This window comes from Phacochoerus africanus, chromosome X (assembly GCF_016906955.1).
Source record: "Phacochoerus africanus isolate WHEZ1 chromosome X, ROS_Pafr_v1, whole genome shotgun sequence".
In the NCBI taxonomy this organism is placed as follows: domain Eukaryota; kingdom Metazoa; phylum Chordata; class Mammalia; order Artiodactyla; family Suidae; genus Phacochoerus; species Phacochoerus africanus.
In genome coordinates this window covers 51,389,413-51,412,211 of record NC_062560.1, presented here as the reverse complement: position 1 = coordinate 51,412,211, position 22,799 = coordinate 51,389,413, and the positions used below count along the sequence as shown (strand labels likewise).

Sequence of the window (22,799 nt, the reverse complement as noted above, 5' to 3'; positions counted from 1 at the left end):
GAGTTATTTTATTTTTTCCAATTGTGGTGAAATTCACATATCATTAAATTAACTATTTTAAAGAGTGACATTCACAGTATTGTGCAACCACCTTTATCTGATTCCAAGATATTTCCAGCACACAAAAGGAAATTCTGTATCCATTAAGCAGTTTTCCACTTCCCCACTAACCCTTCCCATGATTCTCATCCCTACAGATTTACCCATCCTGGATATTTTATATCAGTGAAATCATACAGTGTGTGACTTTTTGCTATCTACCTTTTATCACTCAGCATGCTTTTGAGGTTCAGTCATGTTGTATCATATGTGAACACTTCATTCCTTTTTATGGATGAATATTATATATTAAATTTTATGTATATACCACAATTTCTTATTAATCTGTTCCTTCTCTTGGGTTGTTTCCACGTTTTAGGTATCGTTAAAATTGCTGCTATGAACATTAGTGGGTATTTGTTTCAGTACTTGTTTTCAGTTTTTTGGGGTATATATCTAGGAATGGAATTTATAGGTTGTATAGCAATTCTTTTTTTTTTTTTTTGTCTTTTGCAGGGCTGCACCTGTGGCATATGGAGGTTCCCAGGCTAGGGGTCTAATCAGAGCTGTTGCCACCAGCCTACGCCAGAGCCACAGCAACGCCAGATCCAAGCCGCATCTGAGACCTACACCACAGCTCGTGGCCATGCCGGATTCTTAACCCACTGAGCAAGGCCAGGGATCGAACCCGCAGCCTCATGGTTCCTAGTCGGATTTGTTAACCACTGAGCCATGACGGGAACTCCTTGTATAGCAATTCTATGTTAACTTTTTTAGAAACAGCCAAACTCTTTCCATGGCACCTGAACCATTTCATTTTTTCTACCAGCAATGTAACAGTATTCCAATTTCTCTATGTCCTCACCCACATTTATTTCCCAATTATAGCCATCCTAGTGGGTTTGTGGAGTTCTGGTTTAGATTTGCATTTCCTTTATTACTAATGATGTCTGGAATGTTTTCAGGTCCTTACTGATCATTTGTATATCTTCTTTAGAGAAATGTCTATTGAAGTTTCTCCATCCTTAAAATTGGTCTTGTTCATCTCTTTGTTGTTGAGTTGTAATATTCTTGATGTTGACCCTTACCAGATATACAATTTGAAAATATTTTCTCCCATTCTGTAGGTTGTCTTCTCTTTCTTTATAATGTCTTTTGATGCCCAAAAGTTCTCAATTTTGATCTGTTTTTTCTTTCATTGCTTGTACTTTTGGCGTCATATTCAAACATCAATTACCAAATCCAAAGTAAAGAAGATTTATACTTGCGTCTAAGAGCTTTATGTTTTACCTCTTACAATTAGGTCATTGATTCATTTTGAGTTGAATTTCTTATTTGCAAGGTAGGGGTCCAACTTCATTCTTTTGCATGTGGATACCCAGTTTTCTCAAAACCATTTGTTGGAGTTCCCGTCATGGTGCAGTGGTTAACGAATCCGACTAGGAACCATGAGGTTGCGGGTTCGGTCCCTGCCCTTGCTCAGTGGGTTAACGATCCAGCGTTGCCGTGAGCTGTGGTGAGGTTGCAGACGCGGCTCGGATCCCGTATTGCTGTGGCTCTGGCGTAGGCCGGTGGCTACAGCTCCGATTCAACCCCTAGCCTGGAAACCTCCATATGCCTCGGGAGCGGCCCAAGAAATAGCAACAACAACAACAACAGCAATAACAACAACAACAACAAAAAAACCATTTGTTGAAGGGACTATCTTTACTTCATTGAGTGGTCTTGGCACCATTGTGACCATAGAAGTTTATTTCTGGGGCCTGTATTCTATAGTGTTAATCAATGGTCTATCTTTATGCCAGTCTCACACTGTTTTGATTGCTGTAGTTTTGTAATATGTTTTTTGCTTTTCTTTTTGCTTTTTTAAAATTTTATTTTGTAATGATTTTTGTTTTTTTCCATTATAGCTGGGTCAATTTTCTACTGTACAGCAACGTGACCCAGTTACACAACATGTATATATTCTTTTTTCTCACATTATCATGCTCTATAATAAGTGACTGGATACAGTTCCCAGTGCTATACAGCAGGATCTCACTGCCTTATACATTCCAAAGGCAATAGTTTGCATCTATCAACCCCAAATTCCCAATCTATCCCACTGCCTCCCACCCCAACTGGCAACCACAAGTCTGTTCTCCCCATGTCCATGATTTTCTTTTGAGTGGAAAGGTTCATTTGTGATGTATATTAGATTCCATATATAAGTGATATCATATGGTATTTGTCTTTCTCCTTCTGACCTACTTTGCCTAGTATGAGAGTCTCCAGTTCCATACATGTTGCTGCAAAGGGCATTATTTTGTTCTTTTTTATGGCTAAGTAGTATGTTTTCAAATCAGGAAATTTGAAATCTGAAATCAGAACTTTGTTCTTTTCCAAAATTGTTCTAGCTATTTGTGATTCCTTAAGTGTCTATATACATTTTAGGATTTTTTTTTTCTGCAAAAAATGCCACTGGAATTTTGATAGAGATTACATTGAATCTGTATGCTGTTTTCAGTAGTATGTACATCTTAACAACATTAAATTTTCCAATCTGTGTTCATAAGATGTCTTTCCATTCATTTGTGTCTTTAATTTCTTTCACCAATCATTTGTACTTTTCAGTATACAAGTCTTTCACCTACTTGGTTAAATTTATTCCTCAGTATTTCTTTTGCATGCTACTGACTGTTTTCTTAATTTTTTTTTCTGGATTGTTCATTGCTTTGTATAGAAATTCAGCTGATTTTTGTGTGTTAATTTTGTATCTTGAAACTTTATTGAATTCTTTTTTTAGCTCTAGTAGGTTTTCTGTGTGTGTGGATCCTTTAGGATTTTTAATATATAGGATTATGTGATCTTACTCCTTTCTTTCAAAATTGTATGCCTTTTATTTATTTTTCCTTCATAACTGCTCTGGTTAAAATTTCAAGTATAATGTCGAACAAGAGTGGTGAAAACAGGCCTCCTTGTCTTCTTTTTTTGTTTTGGTCACACTGGCAGCATGCAAAATTTCCCAGCACCACAGCTGTAACCAGAGCCATAGAGGTGACAATGCTGGATCCTTAACCAGTTGAGCCATAAGAAACTCTTCCTTGTCTTCTTGATCTCAGGAGGAATGCTTTCAGTGAGTTATCATTATGTATGATGTTAGCTGTTTGTTGTTCATGGATGCCTTTTATTATGCTAAGGAAGTTCCTACTATTCCTAGTTTTCTGACTTTTTAAATCAAGAAATAGTGTTGTATTTTGTCAAATGTCTTTTCTGCATCAGTTGAGGTTATGTGTTTCCTTCTTTCATTTTATTAGTGTGGTGTATTACACTGATTGATTTTCTTATGTTGAACCACTCTTTTTTATTTCTGAGATAAATCCCCATGTCCAAGTGGGATTTAACTTGGTCATGGTGTATAATTAATAATCAATCTCCCTCTCTCTCCATATATATATATATATATATTTATATACCTCATATACATACACACACACACACACACACACACACATATAATGCACTGTGGGAGTTCCCATCATGGTGCAGCAGAAATGAATCCAACTAGTAACCATGAGGATGTGGGGTTGATCCCTGGCTGTGCTCGGTGGGTTAAGGATCTGGCATTGCCGTGAGCTGTGGTGTAGGTTGCAGACTCAGCTCAGATCTGATGTTGCTGTGGCTGTGGTGTAGGATGGCAGCTGTAGCTCTGATTTGACCCCTAGCCTGGGAACTTCCATATGCTGCGAGTGGGGCCCTAAAAAGCAAAAAAAAAAAAAAAAAACCCAAAAAACAAACAAACAAAAAAAACCACTGTTGGATTCATTTTACTAGTATTTTGTTGAGGATTTTTTAAAAAATTAATTTTATTGGTGTATAGTTGATTTACAATGTTGTGAATGGAAAAAATATTTCATTTTCATCCATGATGAATTTGAGATACTTGTGGGATAGTCAAGTGCACATGTTCATTGGAATGTCAGAACTACAGGTAAGGAATGCATATTAGGATGTTATAAACATATGATAGCAGTTACCAGCATAAATATATAGGAGCTGAAGCCATGGGGAGTGTATATTATGAGAAGACAGCAAGAATTGAATTCTGAGGAACACCAATGTTGAAATGACTGACAGAGAAAGAGGATCCTGCAAAGGAAATTGAAGAAGCAAAAAATAAGGAAGGAAAGCAGAAAATGAAGTGTCCTGTAACCTAAGGGAAGAGAGAATCTCAAGAAAAAAGAGATACTTAACAATGTCATATATTTTTGTAAAAGAATGTCTTCAGTGTCCATTGGTGTGGGAGAAGAGAGACAGCAACCTCCTGACTGTATCAAAGGAGGTCCTTGGTTGGTGAGTTTATTAAGAGCAGATTCATTGGCAGAGAGGAGACAGAAAAAAGATTGTAGTGTATTGAGAAGTGTGTGGAGTGAATGTGACAAAGTGGTTTAAGAGATGACAGATAGTGCTTTCAAGAAGTTGAGCTATGATGCATAGAGATGAGGAGTTATAACTGGATGGGAATATAAGTTTAAGGGATCCTTTTATAAGAAGGAAAAGACTTGACCATGTTTAAATGTTTATGGGAAAGATCAAATAGGAAGAGGCTGAAGAGATAGGAAAAAGTGGCTATAATTAATAGTTTAAGGGAAGTGAGATCATATGGGGTCAAGAGTAGAGATGGGAAAGTATGCTATACAAGAGGAGAAAACTGAAGGGAGAAATAGACAATACTAATTGGAGACAAAAACTCTACTTTTAATAATGAATACAACATATAGACAGAAGATTGATAAAGAAATAGCAGACTTAAAGAGTACTATAAACCAAGTAGATCTAACTGACAAATACACCACACTCCATCCATCCAACAACAGCAGTGTACATATTTCTCTCAAGTGCCAAGAATATTCTCCAGGATAGGCCATGTTAGTCAATAAATTTAAATCATACTGTGTATTTTCTCCAAATATGATGGAATGAAGCAAGAAATTAACAACAGGAAAACTGTAAAATTTACAAATAGGTGGAATTAAATAGCACATCCTTAAATAAAAAATGGGTCAAAGAAGAAATCACAAGGAAAATTATATAATACTGTGAAATAAATAAATTAAATGAGAATATACCAAAACTAATGAGATGCAGTGAAAGCAGGGCTCAGAGGGAACTCTATAGCTAGCTTTAAAAATGTTGACATTAAAAAATAAAGATATGAAAACCTGACTTTATAAGTTAAGAAACCAAGAAAAGATAAACAAACCAAACCCAAAGCTAGCAGAAGGAAGCAAATAATAAAAACTAGAATGGAGATAGAGACAAGAAAAACACTAGAACAAACAAAATAAAAAGTTCAGTTTCGGCTGTGTTCAGTTTGAGGTGCTGGTAAGGCATTCACATAGAAAAAGCCAGTTGATTCATGAGTCTGAAGCCTGGCATAAAGACTTGTGCTGGAGATACAGATTTGGGAGTCATCTGCATATGTATGTTTAATTTAACTGGAAGTGAGAGAGACTGAGAAGCAGAAGTGAGAATCCAAACAAGGAGATTTAGGAACCACTGAATCTAAGGATCCATGTAGACAGAGTATTCAAAAAAAGAGAATGAGAAAACAATGACCAGATATGAAAGAGGAGAACTGGAAGAGAAGGATGTCATAGGAAGGAAGAAATATCACACAGGGTTAAGACAAGAGCCGAAAGCAATTCACTAGATTTGTTAGTTATGGTAACCTCTGACACAAAGTATAATGCATAGCCATTCTCAAAAATTCCTGCATCTCTACATAAGATTTATCAACATTTTCACCCATTCTTATCTTCTTTCCTTTGGGTTAATGTTTCTCAATCCTATAAAATGCCCCTTCTTAAATATTTTGATGGCTATTTTACTATCCTGAAATAAAATACACATAATTTCAAAAATTTGGTATCTATAAAATGAGAGAAAATAGTTTATAATGAAATAAGATGTATTCAATATGTAAATACTGGGACAAAACTAAAAGACATATGGAGAAAAATATATAGAAAATGCTCATAAATGTGGCAATTACAAATGCTGACTGACATAAGTGTGTTATTACTGTTATTTCAAATATCCAAGGGCAGCATTTCTGTTTCTGCTGGTGACAGGATTTTCCAAAACAATGAACATTCTTAATATTTTGAACAAAACAAAGTAATATCTTATCTTGGTTTACATGGTAGCTACATTCTGAGAAGTCGGTGTATATTAAAACTTCCCTCTTTGTATAAAAAATGGAGTTTAATTCAAGGCCTAGATTAACATAAATAGATTTTTCACCTATATGAATATCCAATGGAATATTGAAAAGTTGTATGGAATACAGAAAAATTATATTTTTGTGCAGGCTGTCCTGCATATTTCAGGACATTTAGCAACCCTGACCCTGCCCTGAGTATGCCTGGAAGCCTTCCAATCATTATGATATTCTTTTTTTTTTTTTGACTTTTTTCTTTTTTATAATTTTTTTTCTACTGTACAGCATGGTGGCCCAGTTACATGTACACGTTCTATTTTCTCACATTATCATTATGATATTCTAAAATGCTTCTCACAAACTTTCAAAACCATCCCTTGGGTTTATACTACCTTCATTGAGAGCCACTACTCTATTCCTTTCCCAAGAAGTAAATAAGTCCTTCCCTTGGCATTGCAACCCTTTCTAACAACTAAGCCTATTTCTTTTCTTTCTCAGTTGTTATGAATTGCCTTCTCAATCTCTCCCTGTTACTTTCAGACAATACACTTTCTCAAATTTCTACCATTTTCTCCCTCCATTCTTAATCCTCTTATAGTTATCATCCATTTAAAAAATATCATTAATTTTTTTTTTTTTTTTTGGTCTCTGCCTTTTCTAGGGCTGCTCCCGTGGCATATGGAGGTTCCCAGGCTAGGGGTTGAATCGGAGCTGTAGCCGCTGGCCTATTCCAGAGCCACAGCAACGTGGGATCCAAGCTGCGTCTGCAACCTACACCACAGCTCACGGCAACGCTGGATCCTTAACCCACTGAGCAAGGCCAGGGATCGAACCTACAACCTCATGGTTCCTAGTCGGATTCGTTAACCACTGCGCCAAGACAGGAACTCCAAAAAATATCATTAATTTTTTATCCTCCCCTTCTCATCTAAACATCTCTTATGAGTGGTCTACACTAACCGGATTCAATTTGGTACCTCCTGGTCACTCTTCAACCCGCTGCAATCTGGCTTTTGCTTTAACTACTACACTGGAACCAATCTTGCTAAATTCATTAATGAATTTAATCTACGAATTAATGGTTATTTTTCAGTACTAAATTTATGGAACCCTTTACTGCATATGATACTGCTGTTCACTACATTTTTCTTAAAACTGGGCATCAAAAGCTTCTGGGTCCTCTCCTCACTCTATTTATCCTTTATCTTTTCATTTTTTTCTAGATAATCCTTTAATGTTGGTGGTCCCCAGAATTTCCTCCTCAGCTAGTAACCTTTCCCTATATACACCTTCTTCTAGATTATTTAACTTAGTCCCTTGGTTCAACTATCACCTTTATGTTGATGGTTTCCAAATGTATTTACCTGCTAGAAACCTTTTTTTGTAATCTTGGAACTTTACATTTGTATCTTACTCAAAATGTCAAATAACTGCTCCTGCTCTTGTATTCTGCATCTGTTAGCGATTTCATTTAATACTCAAGCCAGGAACTTGAGAATCATTCTTTATTATTTGTCTCCACTGGCCCATATCCCATCTGTGAAAGATGGTCTTTTAACATGTAAACTTGGCTAGGGTAGTTGTTCAATCAAGCACTGATCTAGGTGTTGTTGTGAAGCCATTTTGTACATGTGATTAATATCTGTAATCTCCTTTAAGTAAAGTAGATTATCCTAGATAATTATCCTAGATAATCTGGGCATACTTGATTCAATCAATTGATAGGTCTCAGGAGCAGAGCTGAGACTTTCCTGAAGAAGAAATTTCTCCTATGAAATTCCTCCTTCAGCTTGTGCCAGAGAGTTGCAGTCTGCATTGCCAGAGACTGCTCTTTGGATTTCAGACTTGCCTAGCCAGTCCCCAAAATCACATAAGCCAATTCCTTGTAATATATTTAATATGTATCTCTTACTGGTTCTGTTTCTTTACTTGAACTTTGACAGATATATCATCTATTTAACCAACCTCTCTCAAGTCCATTCCTCTGTGATTCATTTCAACTATGACTGAGTTCAGACCCTTGTGAATTCCTTGTAAGGATTATCACAAAGCATATTAAATGGTCTTCTAACCCCAATCTCTTTCTATGCCATCCTCCACATGGCCACTAGTATGATCTACATAAAATATAAATGTGAACACAGCACCTTCCTTAAAATTCTTCATTGACTCCCCATTTCCTACAGATTTATCTTAAACCTATCTAGCATGGCACACGGAGTCTTCATGTTCATGCTTTAGCTTGCTTATCTAGTTTCATCTCTCCATTCTAGGAAAACCATATGACTTAAAGATCTGCCTAACATCTACCGCAATAAGAACAGACTATCTCAAACTTCTATACCTTTAGTCATTCTATTTCACTGATAAAGTTCTTCTTTCTATTTATCCCTCTACTATCACTCATCCTAACTTAATACTTCTATTCCTTTTTTTAAGACTCAGCTTAGATACTGATTCACACAGCAGGTCATCCCAGGCCTTACTAGTCTAAGGCAGAGGCCCTCCTCTATTCCCTCATAACACTCTGTTCTAATCTCTATCTACAGAATTTATCAAATCAATTTATGAACTCCTTGGGTAAGTTAGGTGTCTTATTTTTGTAACCATGAATTTAAAAGATGATAAATATATTTTTATTGATTAAATAAAAGAATGGATGGATCATGCTCTACGTATCAGGTTATGGTTGGTTGCTATAATGGAATCTGTGGTGGGCATAATTATGGCTATCCAAGGATATCCACACCCTCCTTCCATGGCAAAAAGAACTTTGCTGATGTAATTAAGTTGAGGACCTTGAGTTGGGGAATTATTCTGGATTACCTAGGTGGAGACATTCTAATTGCATGAGTTCCTTAAAGCAGAGGATTTTCCCCCAGGAGAGTGAGAGAGAGATGTTGAGGACAAAAGAAAATGGATATAGAAACAGGACATTGAAGAGATAGCTACACTCCCATATTCATCACAGCATTATTTACAAAAGCCAAGATATGGAAACAACCTAAATATCCATCAATGACTGAAAGGATAAAGAAAGAAAATATTTTATATATATTTTCAGCTATGAGAAAAGGAAATTGTGCCATTTCTGACATAATGGATAAAACTTGAGGGCAATAAGTTTGCAACTGAGTGAGATAAGCTAGACAGAGAAAGACAAACACATATGTAGAATATAGAAAAGTCAGGAGTTCCCTTGTGGTGCAGTGGCTTAAGGATCAGCACTGTCACTGCAGTGCCTCAGGTCTGCTGTGACATGGGTCTGATCTCTGGCCTGGGAACTTCCATACGCCATGGGTGTGGCCAATAAATAAATAAATAAATAAATAAAAATTTAAAAATTTTAAATGTCAAACTCTTAGAAACAGGGAGTAGAAAACAGTTACTAGGAACTAGAGGGTGGGGGAAATAGAGGTTGGTAAAAGGTTACAAACCTTCAACTATAAGATGAATCAAATCTGAAGATCTAATATAAAATATGGTGATTGTAGTTGATAATACTGTATTACATAATTGAAATTTTGCTAAGAGATTAGAACTTAAATGCTTTCACCAAAAAAAAAAAAAATGAGGTGATAGATGTGTAAATTAACTAGATGCTGGGAATCCTTTCACAATGTATATATATATTAAAACACCCCGACTTAGTCTTCAAATATCTTAAATTTTTAATTTGTCAGTTAAGCCTTAACAAAACTGCAAAATAATGTGTGATGAAGATAAAAGCCTCCATCAACACCCACCCTTATTAGACAGTACAGGGTACATACACCATCCAAGTAGAGATGGAGAAAAATTTCTGCATCTACTATCCATGAGGATCCTTTTATATGCTCTTAATGGTTGAGGATAATAGTCAGAAAATGCATTTTCATTCACCTTTTTTGCAGGTCAAGTGTGGTAGTGTCACAGCTAACTTTGGAAGCCTGGAGGAGTTGACACATATTGATTTGGGAGCTCTAAAACTAAAATTGAAATTGATTTAATATTGTTAGATGCACAAAGTTCTTTTATTTGACTCATGTCACTTGGCTTTCACAATAGTTAATGAGTCAAATGTGACAGATATTTATTATTATAATTTAAAGAGATGAAAACTGGACTCAGAAGCTCAATGACTTGCTTCAAGTGATATAATCAGAAAATATATAAATCATATTTGAACCCAGATTTTATGATTTCAGAAAAGATTAACTTACAACAACATAAAATGCTTCTACTTCCTATTTTTTCCTCAAAAGTGAATCATGTAAGTATTATTTTTCAAAGAAAAATAATCTGACATTCTCTTAATGTCACTATAAATCTTTAATGCAATGATGTTCAAACATATACAGATATCCTAGGTGATATAAATATCCAAAGCTCTTAAAAAAAAAAAGAAAATGGATAATTTCTAATGTGAGAGGGACTTGACCTGCTGTTGTTGGTTTTGAAGATGGAAGATGTATGCAATGAGCCCAGAATTAAACCCACCCATTACAGTCAACTAATCTATGACAAAAGGAGGCAAGAATATACAATGGAGAAAAGACAGCCTGTTCAATAAGTGGTGCTGGGAAAACTGGATGGCCACATGTAAAAGAATGAAATTAGAACACTTCCTAACACCATACACATAAAGAAACTCCAAATGGATTAAAGACATAGCTCTAAGACCAGACACTATAAAACTCTTAGAGGAAAACATAGGCCACTCTCTGACATAAACCACAGCAATATTTTCTGAGATCCGTCTCCTAGAGTAATGATGATAAAAACAAAAATAAACAAATGGGACTTAATTAAACTTAAAAGTTTCTGTACAGTAAAGGAAACCCTAAACAACAATAACAAAAGACAACCCACAGAATGGGAGAAAATATTTGCAGATGAAGCGACTGACAAGGGATTAATCTCAAAAATTTACAAACACCTCCTGCAGCTCCATACCAAAAAAACCAAACACCCCCATCAAAAAATGGGCAGAAAAGATCTAAACAGACAATTCTCCAAAGAAGACATACAGATGGCCAAAAACACATGAAAAGATGCCCAACATCACTCATTATTAGAGAAACGTAAATCAAAACCACTACGAGGTACCACCCTACAGCAGCCAGAATGGCCAGCATCAAAAAGTATACAAACAATAAATGCTAGAGAGGGTGTAGAGAAAAGGGAACCCTATTACACTGTTGGTGGGAATGTAAATTGGTGCAACCACTGTGGAAAACAGTATGGAGATTCCTCAGAAAACTAAAAATAGGAGTTCCCATTGTGGTGCAGCGGAAACGAATCCGACTTGGAACCATGAGGTTGTGGGTTCAATCCCTGGCCTCACACAGGGGGTTAAGTATCAGGTGTTGCCCTGAGCTGTGGGGTAGGCTAGCAGCTACAGCTCTGATTAGATCCCTAGCCCTGGAACCTCCATATGCTGTGGGTGTGGCCCTCAAAAAGACAAAAGACAAAAGACAAAACAAAACAAAACAAAACAAAACCAAAAAAACCCCCCTAAAAATAGAATTACCATTTGATCCAGCCATTCCACTCCTGGGCCTCTACCCAGAGAAAATCATGACTCGAAAAGATACATGTACTCCAATGTTCATTGCAGCACTATATACAATAGCCAAGATATGGAAACAACCTAAATGTCCATTGATGGAGGAGTGGATAAAGAAGATGTGGTACATATACACAATGGAATATTATTCAGCCATTAAAAGGAAAGAAATAACGGGATTTGTAGCAACATGGAGGGACCTAGAAATTATCATGCTAAGTGAAGTTAGCCAGACAGTGAGACACCAACATCATATGCTATCACTTACATGTGGAATCTAAAAAAATGGACACCATGAACTTCTTTGAAGAACAGATGCTGACTCACAGACTTTGGAAAACTTATGCTTTCCAAATGAGACAGGTTGGGGGGGTGGGGGGATATGCTGGGGGTTTGGGATGGAAATGCTATAAAATTGAGTTGTGTGATCATTGTACAACTATAAATGTAATAACATTCATTGAGTAATTAAAAAAATAAATAAAATGTCTTTCCAAAAAAAAAAAAAAAAGCATGCAATGAGCCAAAGAATACAGGTGGCCTCTAGAAGCTGGGAAAAGCCCTCAGTCAATAGTCAGGAAGGAAACAGGAATCTCAGACCTATATTTATGAGCAACTGAATTCTGTCAACAACTAAATGAATGACACAGATTTTCCCTTAGAGCCCTCAGAAAGGAATGCAGCCTTCCAACTCCTTGATTTTCACTCAATAAGACCCATACCAGATTTCTGACCTACAGAACTATAAAATAATAAATTTGTTGCATTAAGCCTCTACATTTGTTATAGCAATAGTAGGAAACTAATACAGAATCAATGCAAAAAAAAGCTGGTGCACTTCCAAGAAAGATGGAGGACCGAGATGATATGATAACATGTCAGGAATACTGACAAGAAAGGAACTTTATCATATCATATTTCCTTTTAAAAATGATCAATCTAAAATATTATAGGAAGGTCCTTATGTAATGAAAAGGGAGAAATAGCTAATCACACAGAGAAAGATGCTTAAGGAGATTCTGCACATAAAGCTGTTTAACAAACTCCTCTGAAAGAGAGAAATGAACATACAACCAGTCAGGCTAGGTAAACGCTCTAAGGCAGGAAAATATGATAGCAGAACAGGCATGAGAATTCCATTTAATGCTGAGTACTTCTACAAGCAGGCAAGTTAGACAAGGAATTCAATGCTATTTATAAACTATAATTCCACCTGTGTCCAAAAATTGTGACTATTTCCTAAGGGGAAAGTAAAAAGTACCCACATTGTTATCCATGAAATCACCAAAAGGCAGCAAAGCCTTATATTCTGAAATATCCTGAACATCCTTCTGTAATAAGAAATTGAAAGTTAATTGACACCATGCACCACCTGATATAATACACTGAGAAGTACAGCACGTTGTTTCAGTGGTATTCCTTGTCAAAAGTGCGTAAGCTGAATCTAATCATGAGGAAACATCAAACAAACTGAAATTGAAAGACATTCTATAAAATAACTACATTATCATCTTCAAAAATTTTTTTTTTAGGCAAAGAAAATCTAAGAAACGATTGCAGATTAAAGGATGCTCAGCCAGACATGATAATTAAATATGATTCTGGATTTGATCCTGGACCAGATTTTCTTCTCTTTCTTTCTTTTCTTTTCTTTTTTTTAATCTAAAGGGCATTTATCAGCATAACTGGTGAAAAATGAATAAGGTTTTTAAGAAACACATATGCCAAGTATTCATTTTTTATTCACAACACCAAGTATTCAGAAGTCATTGGGCAACTTATTTTCAAATAGTCCAAAAATATGTGTTATGTATATAAACTTATAAATATAATTATACAAATAAGAATATAAATATAAAATATGAACAATAATGATTTTTTATATTTATCCAAAGGAGTTGAAAACTTATGTTCACACAACAACCTGCACATGGCTATTTATAGCAGCTTTATTCATAACTGCCAAAACTTGGTTGCAACCAATATGTCCTTCAGTAGGTGAATGGATAAATAAACTGGTATTCAGACAATGGAATATTTTTCACAACTGAAAAGAAATGAGCTATCAGGCCATGAAAAGACATGAAGGAATCATAAGGGCATATTACTAAGGGAAAAAGGCCAATCTGAAAAAGCTACATACTGTATGATCCCAACTACAGAACATTCTAGAAAAGGTAAAACAATGGACATAGCAAAAGGATCAGTGGTTGCCAGGGGTTGAGGGAGAGGGATGAAGAAGTAGAGCACTGAGGATTTTCAAGGCATTGAAAATATGCCATATGATGAATATATGTCATTATACGTTTGTCCAAATTCATAGAATGTATAACACCAAGAATGTATATTGCTCAAGAGTGAACAATATAACTATGGACTTTGGGTGATAATGATGTACCAATGTAGGTTCATCAACTGTGCAAAACTACCACTCTGGTACAGGATGTTGATAATGGAGAAGGTTATGCATGTGTAGGGGCAGAGAGGCATATGGGAAATTTCTGTTCCTTCCTCTCAATTTTGCTGTGAACTTAAAACTGCTCTTTAAAACAGTTTAAACAAAGTCAACAAGCAAAATATCCTCAATAATAAATAGGACAAAATGGCATTTTGAGCCTCCTGACGTGATACAAGAGCAAGGGCACAATACCACCTATGAAGTCTTCCTTCTAAAAATGTTCAAATTAATCTTGTGAAAACAGACAAGTTCAGATTGTGAGATATATGTAGGACAACTGCCTGAAATAATCAAAAATACCAATTTTATGAAAAATTAAAAGAAAAGGATGGGAAGTTGCTACTCCAGATTTTAAAAGCCTAAAGGGGCATGGTAACTAAATACAGTGCATGATTCTTGACTGCATCTTGCATCAAAACAAATAAAAAGATATAAAGGATATTGTTAGGACAGTATTTTAGATAATTTTATCAATGTTGAATTTTTCTGAGTCTGACAACATCCTTGTTCTTAAGAGATACACATGAAGCATTTAAGCCTGAAGTGTCATGATATCCACAAGTTACTTCCAAATGGTTTAGCAAAAAATGTGTATATACATATATATTTATGTATTTATAAAGAGATATAAACCATATGTAGAAAAATAAACAACTGATGGATCTACATGAAGGATATCTTTTGACTTTCCTGAAGAGTTGACATTTCATAAGATAAAAAATTAGTGAAGAAAATAACATTTGGAGATATAAAGCTTAACCCTAATTCTAATTATAAATCCTGCTGATAAATTAAGAAGTACATCAATGCATTCACTTATTTTGGCAGAATATTTTCTGAAAAATAAAAGAAAGAAAAAAGATATTCAGTAAAAGGATGGAAAAAAGAAATACCATCCAAACAGACAAAGGCAAGTTTATCAGACCAAATAGTGTTTAAATCCAAAAAGGTCAAACAAGTACTAAAAAGGATAAAAGGTGTATCTATTATAGACTTGTTTGCACATAATAATAAAGCTTCAAATACATAAAGCAAAAATTTACAGAACTACAAGAATTTGACAAATTTACAATTATACTAGGGGGTTTTTTTGGGGTTTTTTTTTTTGGCCACCCCACAGCATATGGAGTTCCTATGCCAGGGATCAGATCTGAGCTGCAGTTGCCACCTACACCACAATTGTGGCAAGACCAGATCCTTAACCCACTGGGCCAGGCCAGGGATCAAACCTGCATCCCAGTGCTGCTCCAGAGAGGCCGCCAATCCCACTGCACCACAGCATGAACTCCATCACTGGGAGATTTTAAATCTTTCTCAATAATTGAAAGATCTAGCAAACAAACAGAATTAAGAGTGATATAAAAGATAATTTTAATGTCACTCTTGCTGACAAGACAATCAGCAAGTTTGATGGACATTTACAGAGTGCACATGTAACAATTAGAATATACAAAACATTTTCAGGCACAAATAAATTGATAATGTTCTCTAGAACATAAAGCATGTCTCAATAAATACTATATAGTCAGTATCATGTAAACTACATTGTTCGTACAAAATGTAATTAAATGGGAAAGAATAACATAATGTCAAGCTAGAAAATATCCATATACCCTAAAGGAAAAAATAAAACTGTCACTGTTTGCAGATGACATGACACTATATATAGAAAATCCTAAAGATGCCACCAGAAAACTAGTACAGCTCATCAATTAATTTGGTAAAGTCATAGGGTACAAAATTAATACACAGAAATCTGCTAGATTTCTATACACTAACAATAAAAGAGCAGAAAGGGGCAGATGCATAGATAGAACAAACTAGTGGTTACCAGCGGGAGGAGAGGGGAGGGGTACTATAGTGGTGGTGAATTGGGAGGTGTACACTAGAGGGTAAAGAAAGGCTCAAGAATGTATTGCACAGCATGGGGAATATAGCTAATATTTTGTAATAGCTGTAAATGGAAAGTAATCTTTAAAATTGTATAAAAATTTTTAAAAAATTAAAAAAAATCAATGTATTTTTTGTCTTGGTTTCTAAATACCATGTCCCTCTAAAAAGTACCATAAATTCATAGGGAAATGGTTAATGAAGCAGGAAATATAAGACAAGAAAGTAAGGAAATGCTGAAGTCAAAGTATGTATCAAAGAATGATGGGAATGTGTCAAATGCATAGAGAATCCAGCTTGAATGGATTGCCACTGGGACAATTTGATCATTAAAATAAATGACAGAAATAGCATATTTATGAAATAAAGTATGGAATAGGAAGTATTTTAAACCACATAACTGATAAGAAATTAATACCCAAAATATATATGGAACTCATACAACTCAACAGCGGAAAAACAATCCAACTCAAAAAGGTGAGAAATATTTGAACAGACATTTTTTCAAAGACATACAGATGGCCAATAGGTACATGGAAAGGTGCTCAACATCACTAATCATCAGAGAAAAGCAAGTCAAAACCACAATGAGATATCTCACACTTGATAGAATGGCTTTAACAAAAACAGAAGGTAATAAATGCTGGTGAGGATACAGAGAAAAGGGAACCCTTGCGCATTCCTTGATAGGAATGTAAATTGAAATATCTACTATGGAAAACAGTATGAAGGTTCCTAAAAAAAAAAAAAGAATTAAAATAGGGCTATCATACGATCCAGCAAATTCTACTCCTGGATATATCTGAAGGAAATGAAATTACTATCTCAAAGAGATATTTTCAACCCTTACGTTTACTGCATCATTATTTACAATAACAAAGATGTGGAAAAAATCTAAATGTCCACTGACAGATGAATGGACAAAGAAAATGTGGTGTATATATATATATATACATACACACAGTGGAATATTATTCAGCTATATAAAGAAGGAAATCCTGCCATCTCTGACATAATAGATAAAACTTGAGAGCATTAGGCTAAGTGAAATAAGTTAGCAGAGAGAGAAAAATATTGTATGTTTTCACTTATATATGGAACCTAAAAAAAAAAAAAGTCTGAACTCACAGAAACAGTAGATTGGTGGTTTCCAGGGGTTGGGAGGGTGGGGGAAAGGTGAAGGTGATAAAAGGGTATAAACTTTCAGTTGTAATTGTATTGGGGAAATAATTAAAAAAATAAAATAAAAAAAACCTTTTGGTTTTAACATAAATACATTCTGGAAGTTTAATGTACAGCATGATGTATACTATAATTAATGCTACTGTTATAGTATATATAGTTATATGACTATAGTTATAGTATAGTTAATACTATAGTACAATGACTGTAGTTAACAATTTTGTATTGTATACTTAAAAGTTGCTAGGAGAGAGGTCTTAAAAGTTCTCACCGCACACAAAAAAAATCATAACTGTGAGATGACTGATGTGTTAACTAATCTTATTGTGGGTAATCATTTTGCAATATGTACATGTAGCATATCATCACACTGTACACTTTAAACTTACAACACTATATGTTAAATGTTTCAATAAAGCTGGAAAAAAGGAACAAAAATAGACCTTACATTATCCATTTGAAATACATGTTCTCCCAAACACATTCCTTTTTCAGTGAGTATAAGTACATAATCTTGATAATAAAGGTTTATGAAACAAAAAATTGAAACAATGTGAAATTTCTATTTTGACACATGTACTGAAGTTAGTAAGAGAAAGGCATCATTTGGAGGAAAACATACACTGAAGTATTGACAGATAAAGGAGCATGATGTCTGCAAGTTACTCTCAAATAGTTGAGAAAGGAAGAGGAGAAAGTGGAAGAGAGGGGAAGTGATTGGGGGAGGAGGGGAGGAAAAAATGGGACGAGAGGGAGAAACACAAACTGAAATAGAGAATGATAAAGCAAACATGGCAAAATAGTAATTGGTGAGTCTAGGTAAAGGGTATATGGGATTTCTTTGTAATATTCTCACAATTTTTCTTTAAGCATAAAATTAGATTAAAACAAAAAGTTTAATAACACATGTATAAATATGAGCAATAACTCCATCATTGAATAGAATAATCACAGTTTTCCATTTAATGAAAGAAAAAGTTTTATATTGCTAAAATCTTTTGGGATGAGAAGCCAGTATATAAATTTGCTTTATGTTACCAGATGAATAAAACACGTTAAATATTTTAAAGCAGAAAAAAGATAAAGTTTAACTATAACTGGATTAATGATGTCACAATATGATTTCTAAAAAAGAGACCTCTATGTTTGTAAATTTTTTAAAGAACCAAATAATTCATGAATCAAAAAGAAATCATAAGAGAAATTAGGAAATAATAATAAAATAGTACACATAAAATCCTGTGAAATTCTTCTAAAGTGGTACATAGTAGAACATTTATAGTTATAAATTCTTATTTTAGGAAAGATTTAAAATAAATAGATTAGAAATAGAGCAAACAAATAGTAAAGAAAAAATAAAAGGAAAAATTATTAAAATAGACAAAATATTAAATGGTGAGGACTGATGAAACCAAAAGAAGGAAATATATTAGAAAATCGATTATTGTAATTCATCACACAGTCACACTGTCGTATTAATGGAGGAAAAAAAACCCCATATGATCGGGGAGTAGATGCAAAGTATTTGGAGATAAAACTCCACATTCATTCATAATAAAAGCTCTCAGCAAACTAAGAATACAAAGGAAATTTTTTAACCTGAAAAAGAAAACCTACTAAAAATGGTAAACACGTATAGAATCCCCTTGTACATTCAGAAGCAAGACAAGGAAATCCTCTATCACTGCCACTATTTCTTTTTGTACTGAAGACTCTAGCTAGCACAGTAAGGCAAATTTAAAAAACCAATATTGGAAAGGAAGAAACTGTCGTTATTCACAATATGACTAATTAACATACAATCCAAAGAATCTACAAATTATTGGAACAAATAGAATTCAGAAAGGTTACGGTATATAATATCAGTATATAAAAATATCAATCATGTAAATAAAAAAAAAATCAATCATGTTCCCATTTACCAGCAATAATCTGAAAATGTGGTTTAAAAAGTGTATTTCACAGTAACAGCAAAAACCATAAGGTAATTAGGAGTGAATCTAACAGAACAGCTTATACATAACATTATTATATGGTATATACATATGGTTTCATATAATGTAGAAAATGATTTAAATTTTATCATTTGGTGCTAGCTTTTTGTTTTTGAGTAATTATTTCTTCATTTTAAAAATTTATCTTGGCCATGCCTGTGGCATGTGGAAATTCCCGGGCCAGGGATCAAACCTGCAACACAGCAGCCACCTGAGCTGCTGCAGTGACAACGCCAGATCCTCAACCCACTGCACCACAAAGTAACTCTGGGGTAGTTATTTTTAATGTGTCATAATCAACTCTTATTCTTCTCCCTCTTTTAATAAGTTTTTGGTAAAGAGATTACCTTAAAAATCACAACTTCCTGGTGTAGAACATCAGAAAAAGCAGGGTAGCATTGTCAATAATCTTCATTGTCTTCACTGAGTGAACTATTTTATGAATGCACTAAGGAAATAGAGTCAGGTGCTTGCTTCGGCAGCACATATACCAAGGAAATAGAGTCATACTGCAATCCCTCAAAGACTGAAAAATAGTAAAATAAAGTGAAATCATTTCTTCTTTACTGTTTATCTCTTTCCCCTGGCCTCCTCAAATCCCTACGCTCTAACATACCCCCCCCCCAAAAAAAAGTTACATAGACAGTGTTAGGAGGGAACTATTGCTTAGCAATTAAGAGAACAAACTCTGGGAGGCATTGTAGACCAGTGCCTGGCACATAAAGATGTTCAGTAAATATTCGCTATTATTATAATTTTCAATGATTTGAATCACTGGAGGCAATTATGTAGCTCTTGCACTTCTTGACCTAAACAACTTCATTTTCTGTTTGAGCGCTGCTATCCCTATGGTTTCCCACTACTCCCACACCACCACCCTTTGGACAGAGGTGAAGTTGAGGGAAATCAGGCTGTAAGGAATGTGACTGGGTAATACTTTCAAGCACAACAGAGCACATTCTTTTTCTATGCACCACTATCAAACCCCAAGTCTGGAACCCCCTTAGCTGCCACTGTTTCACTCCTATATGCTTTGGTTATCCATTCCGTAGAGCTCCTAGCACAATGCCTAGTCCATTGAAAGGGCTCCTTAAGGGTTTACGGCATGAATGAGGAAAGGATGCCCTTTCGGATTACAAGAATTTGTGAGGTTTGGATCAGATTTTATTTTTTGCATCCTATAAGTTCATCTAAATCGAAGATTTTTTCTAACAGTGAACAGGATTCCTAAAATATATCACTTTCTTGAAACTCTTCAATGGTTGTCGCTACTTAGGGATTAAACTGCATACTCGTTAGCATATCATTAAAGGCTCTGCAATACTCTATTTCACCTCCTAATTATTCTCATAGATTCAGAATTATAGCCAAGCTTTTCCTAGAACAAACCTGCCTTGGAGCTTTTGTTCTGGAAATGCTAGGCCCGAAGAAAAGCATTCCCTCCCCCTCCACATGGCAGACGTCACTCACTTTTTAAGGCCCACCCAAAGTTACCCCTTCCTCTTTGATGGATCATGATTACTACCAGGCAGAATGACTTGGTTCATCCTCTGTGCTTCCTGAATACCTTGAACAAGAAAACATAATAGCACTTGGGTATGACTTACCGTATTTAACATTTTTTTACTCATTAAATTCTCCTGCCCCACACAGAGAAACACACTTTTGAAGGCTCACCTTAACAATACTGTTAGAACCGTGCTAGCCATAGGAATTAGGCCTTCAACACAATGTTGTTATTGATCTTGAGCTAAGCATTTTTTAATGGAAAAGTTTCAAATATACACAAAAGTAACAACAACAGTTTAATGAGTCCTCATGTATACATTACTTAGCTTTAGTGATTATAAACTCATGAACATTTTGTTTGTACCCCTTATCTGGACCCTACTGAATTACTTTCAAGCAATCAACATTTTTTTTTTAAATTTAACCACGATTTCTTAAAAATATAACCACGACTGTCATAGCTAATATATTAAAAATAATTGTTATTAAATATCTATACATTCTTCCAAGCATATTTTGTGAAACAGCTAGTTTATGTCTGCATGTTCTTTCTTCATTTGGAAATCGTGGAGAGAACATGGAAAGGGAGAAAGAGATCAGGGAAAATGCATAATCAAGTTTCAGAAAGCCTGGATATCCCAAAAGAGAAAGAAAGAATCTGACCTGGTTTGGGGTGGGAGAAGTGTGTTGTACTACTTCTCCGGAGGAGGTGGGTGCGACTTCAGGCTCGGTGATGCAGGAGTAGGTGCGGAAGGGAGAGGGGTACTACCTCCGTTAGGAGTTCCTTCTGGATAATCCCACCGTGGAGCTAAAAGACAGCGCTTTTTTGGCGGCTTGGTTTCCCGCGTGTTTCCAGGTGGGAGTGTGGATCTCCCGGAGGCACAAGGTTGGTCCCCCATAAGGATTACAGGACCCGGGCGTCAGCTCTTTCCGGTGGGCCCTGATGAGGCCAAGAGACCTGAGATGGCGGCGGGTCCCCTCCAGGCACAGAGCTTCCTCCTGGTTTTGCTCTTTCCGTATTTCCTGTATCCTGAGACGTATATCCCCTCTCCGCCTCCGCCCTCGCTCCCTACCCTACCCCATTTTAACATTCTACAAGGATGTGTCTTAAAAAATACGATGCATATATTTAATAAAATCTTTCTCCATCCTCCCAACCCCCCCGGTGTAACTAAATCTGTGGACAGTCTTATACTATCTATGCGATCAGAAGAAATTCAGCGGTAAACTCTGCAGGGATTGTGGAAAGGCGCTGGGTGTAGGGGGGCGGGGAGAGGAGAACAAAGAGATGATTGAAGAACTAAGGGCTTAACAATCTAGTTGCCAAAGCACAACACCAAGCCAGGAAACTACTTACGATCATTTAGAAAGCAATGTACAAATGTATTAGTTGATTAAAATGCAGAATACCACACCAACAATGACCGTGGAAATTGAACTTGGAAAACAAATTCACCGTATGACATAGAGTCTAAGATCATTGTTTTTCTTCATATTTTAACAAATTAGAAAACTCTGAATGAAGCCTTACCTTTAAAAAAAAACCCCAACATTTCAACAACTAGAAAATCTCTGGCAATTTATGGTATGTCATACATTACCTGTCTTCTTTTTTTTCCCTTTTCTAGAGTTAAGGAAAATAATGACTCATCCTACTATGCTGGTGTATTATATTCTGTGATATACGGTAAATAACCGGAAGAGGGTGCACTGTGGTTTAGAATAAAAGGCTACCAGAACTTCTTAGACCTTCAATCTTCTCTTCTATTTCCTTTTGGCTGTGGACAAACTTTTCCAATACTGTCTTCAGTGATTCTTAATGGAGAGAGTTCAATCCTTGATGTCAAAATTTTAAGGACTTTAAAAATCTCTACTCTGTACAAGTTCTGTGATACTTAAGTAGTTGATTAAACACTTGCAGGTTTCATTTCCAGGAGATAATAATTTCTTCCTTGCAGAACTATTGTCATAATTAGG

The 22,799-nt window shown here is 35.4% G+C and overlaps 1 protein-coding gene across 5 annotated transcripts in view; it reads right to left on the bottom strand.

Annotated features, from left to right (window-relative positions):
• NBDY (negative regulator of P-body association) overlaps window positions 1-21,866 on the bottom strand; it is a 156,255-nt gene extending 134,389 nt beyond the window's left edge. Inside the window, exons 1-5 of one of the 5 annotated variants that reach the window (XR_007132923.1) lie at window positions 21,486-21,866; window positions 20,784-20,872; window positions 19,661-19,839; window positions 15,477-15,577; window positions 13,815-15,083 (exon numbers count right to left, since the gene is read on the bottom strand). Coding sequence is in view for 1 of the 5 variants with exons in the window: in XM_047765862.1 (XP_047621818.1) it covers window positions 21,515-21,721 (207 nt within the window). In the remaining 4 variants the exon portion in view is untranslated. Of the gene's footprint in view, window positions 1-13,814; window positions 15,084-15,476; window positions 15,578-19,480; window positions 19,840-20,783; window positions 20,881-21,485 lie in introns of those variants that run through there. The other 4 variants (XR_007132924.1, XR_007132922.1, XR_007132921.1 and 1 more) reach the window with 4 other exon arrangements.
• Window positions 21,867-22,799: the final 933 nt, after the last annotated feature.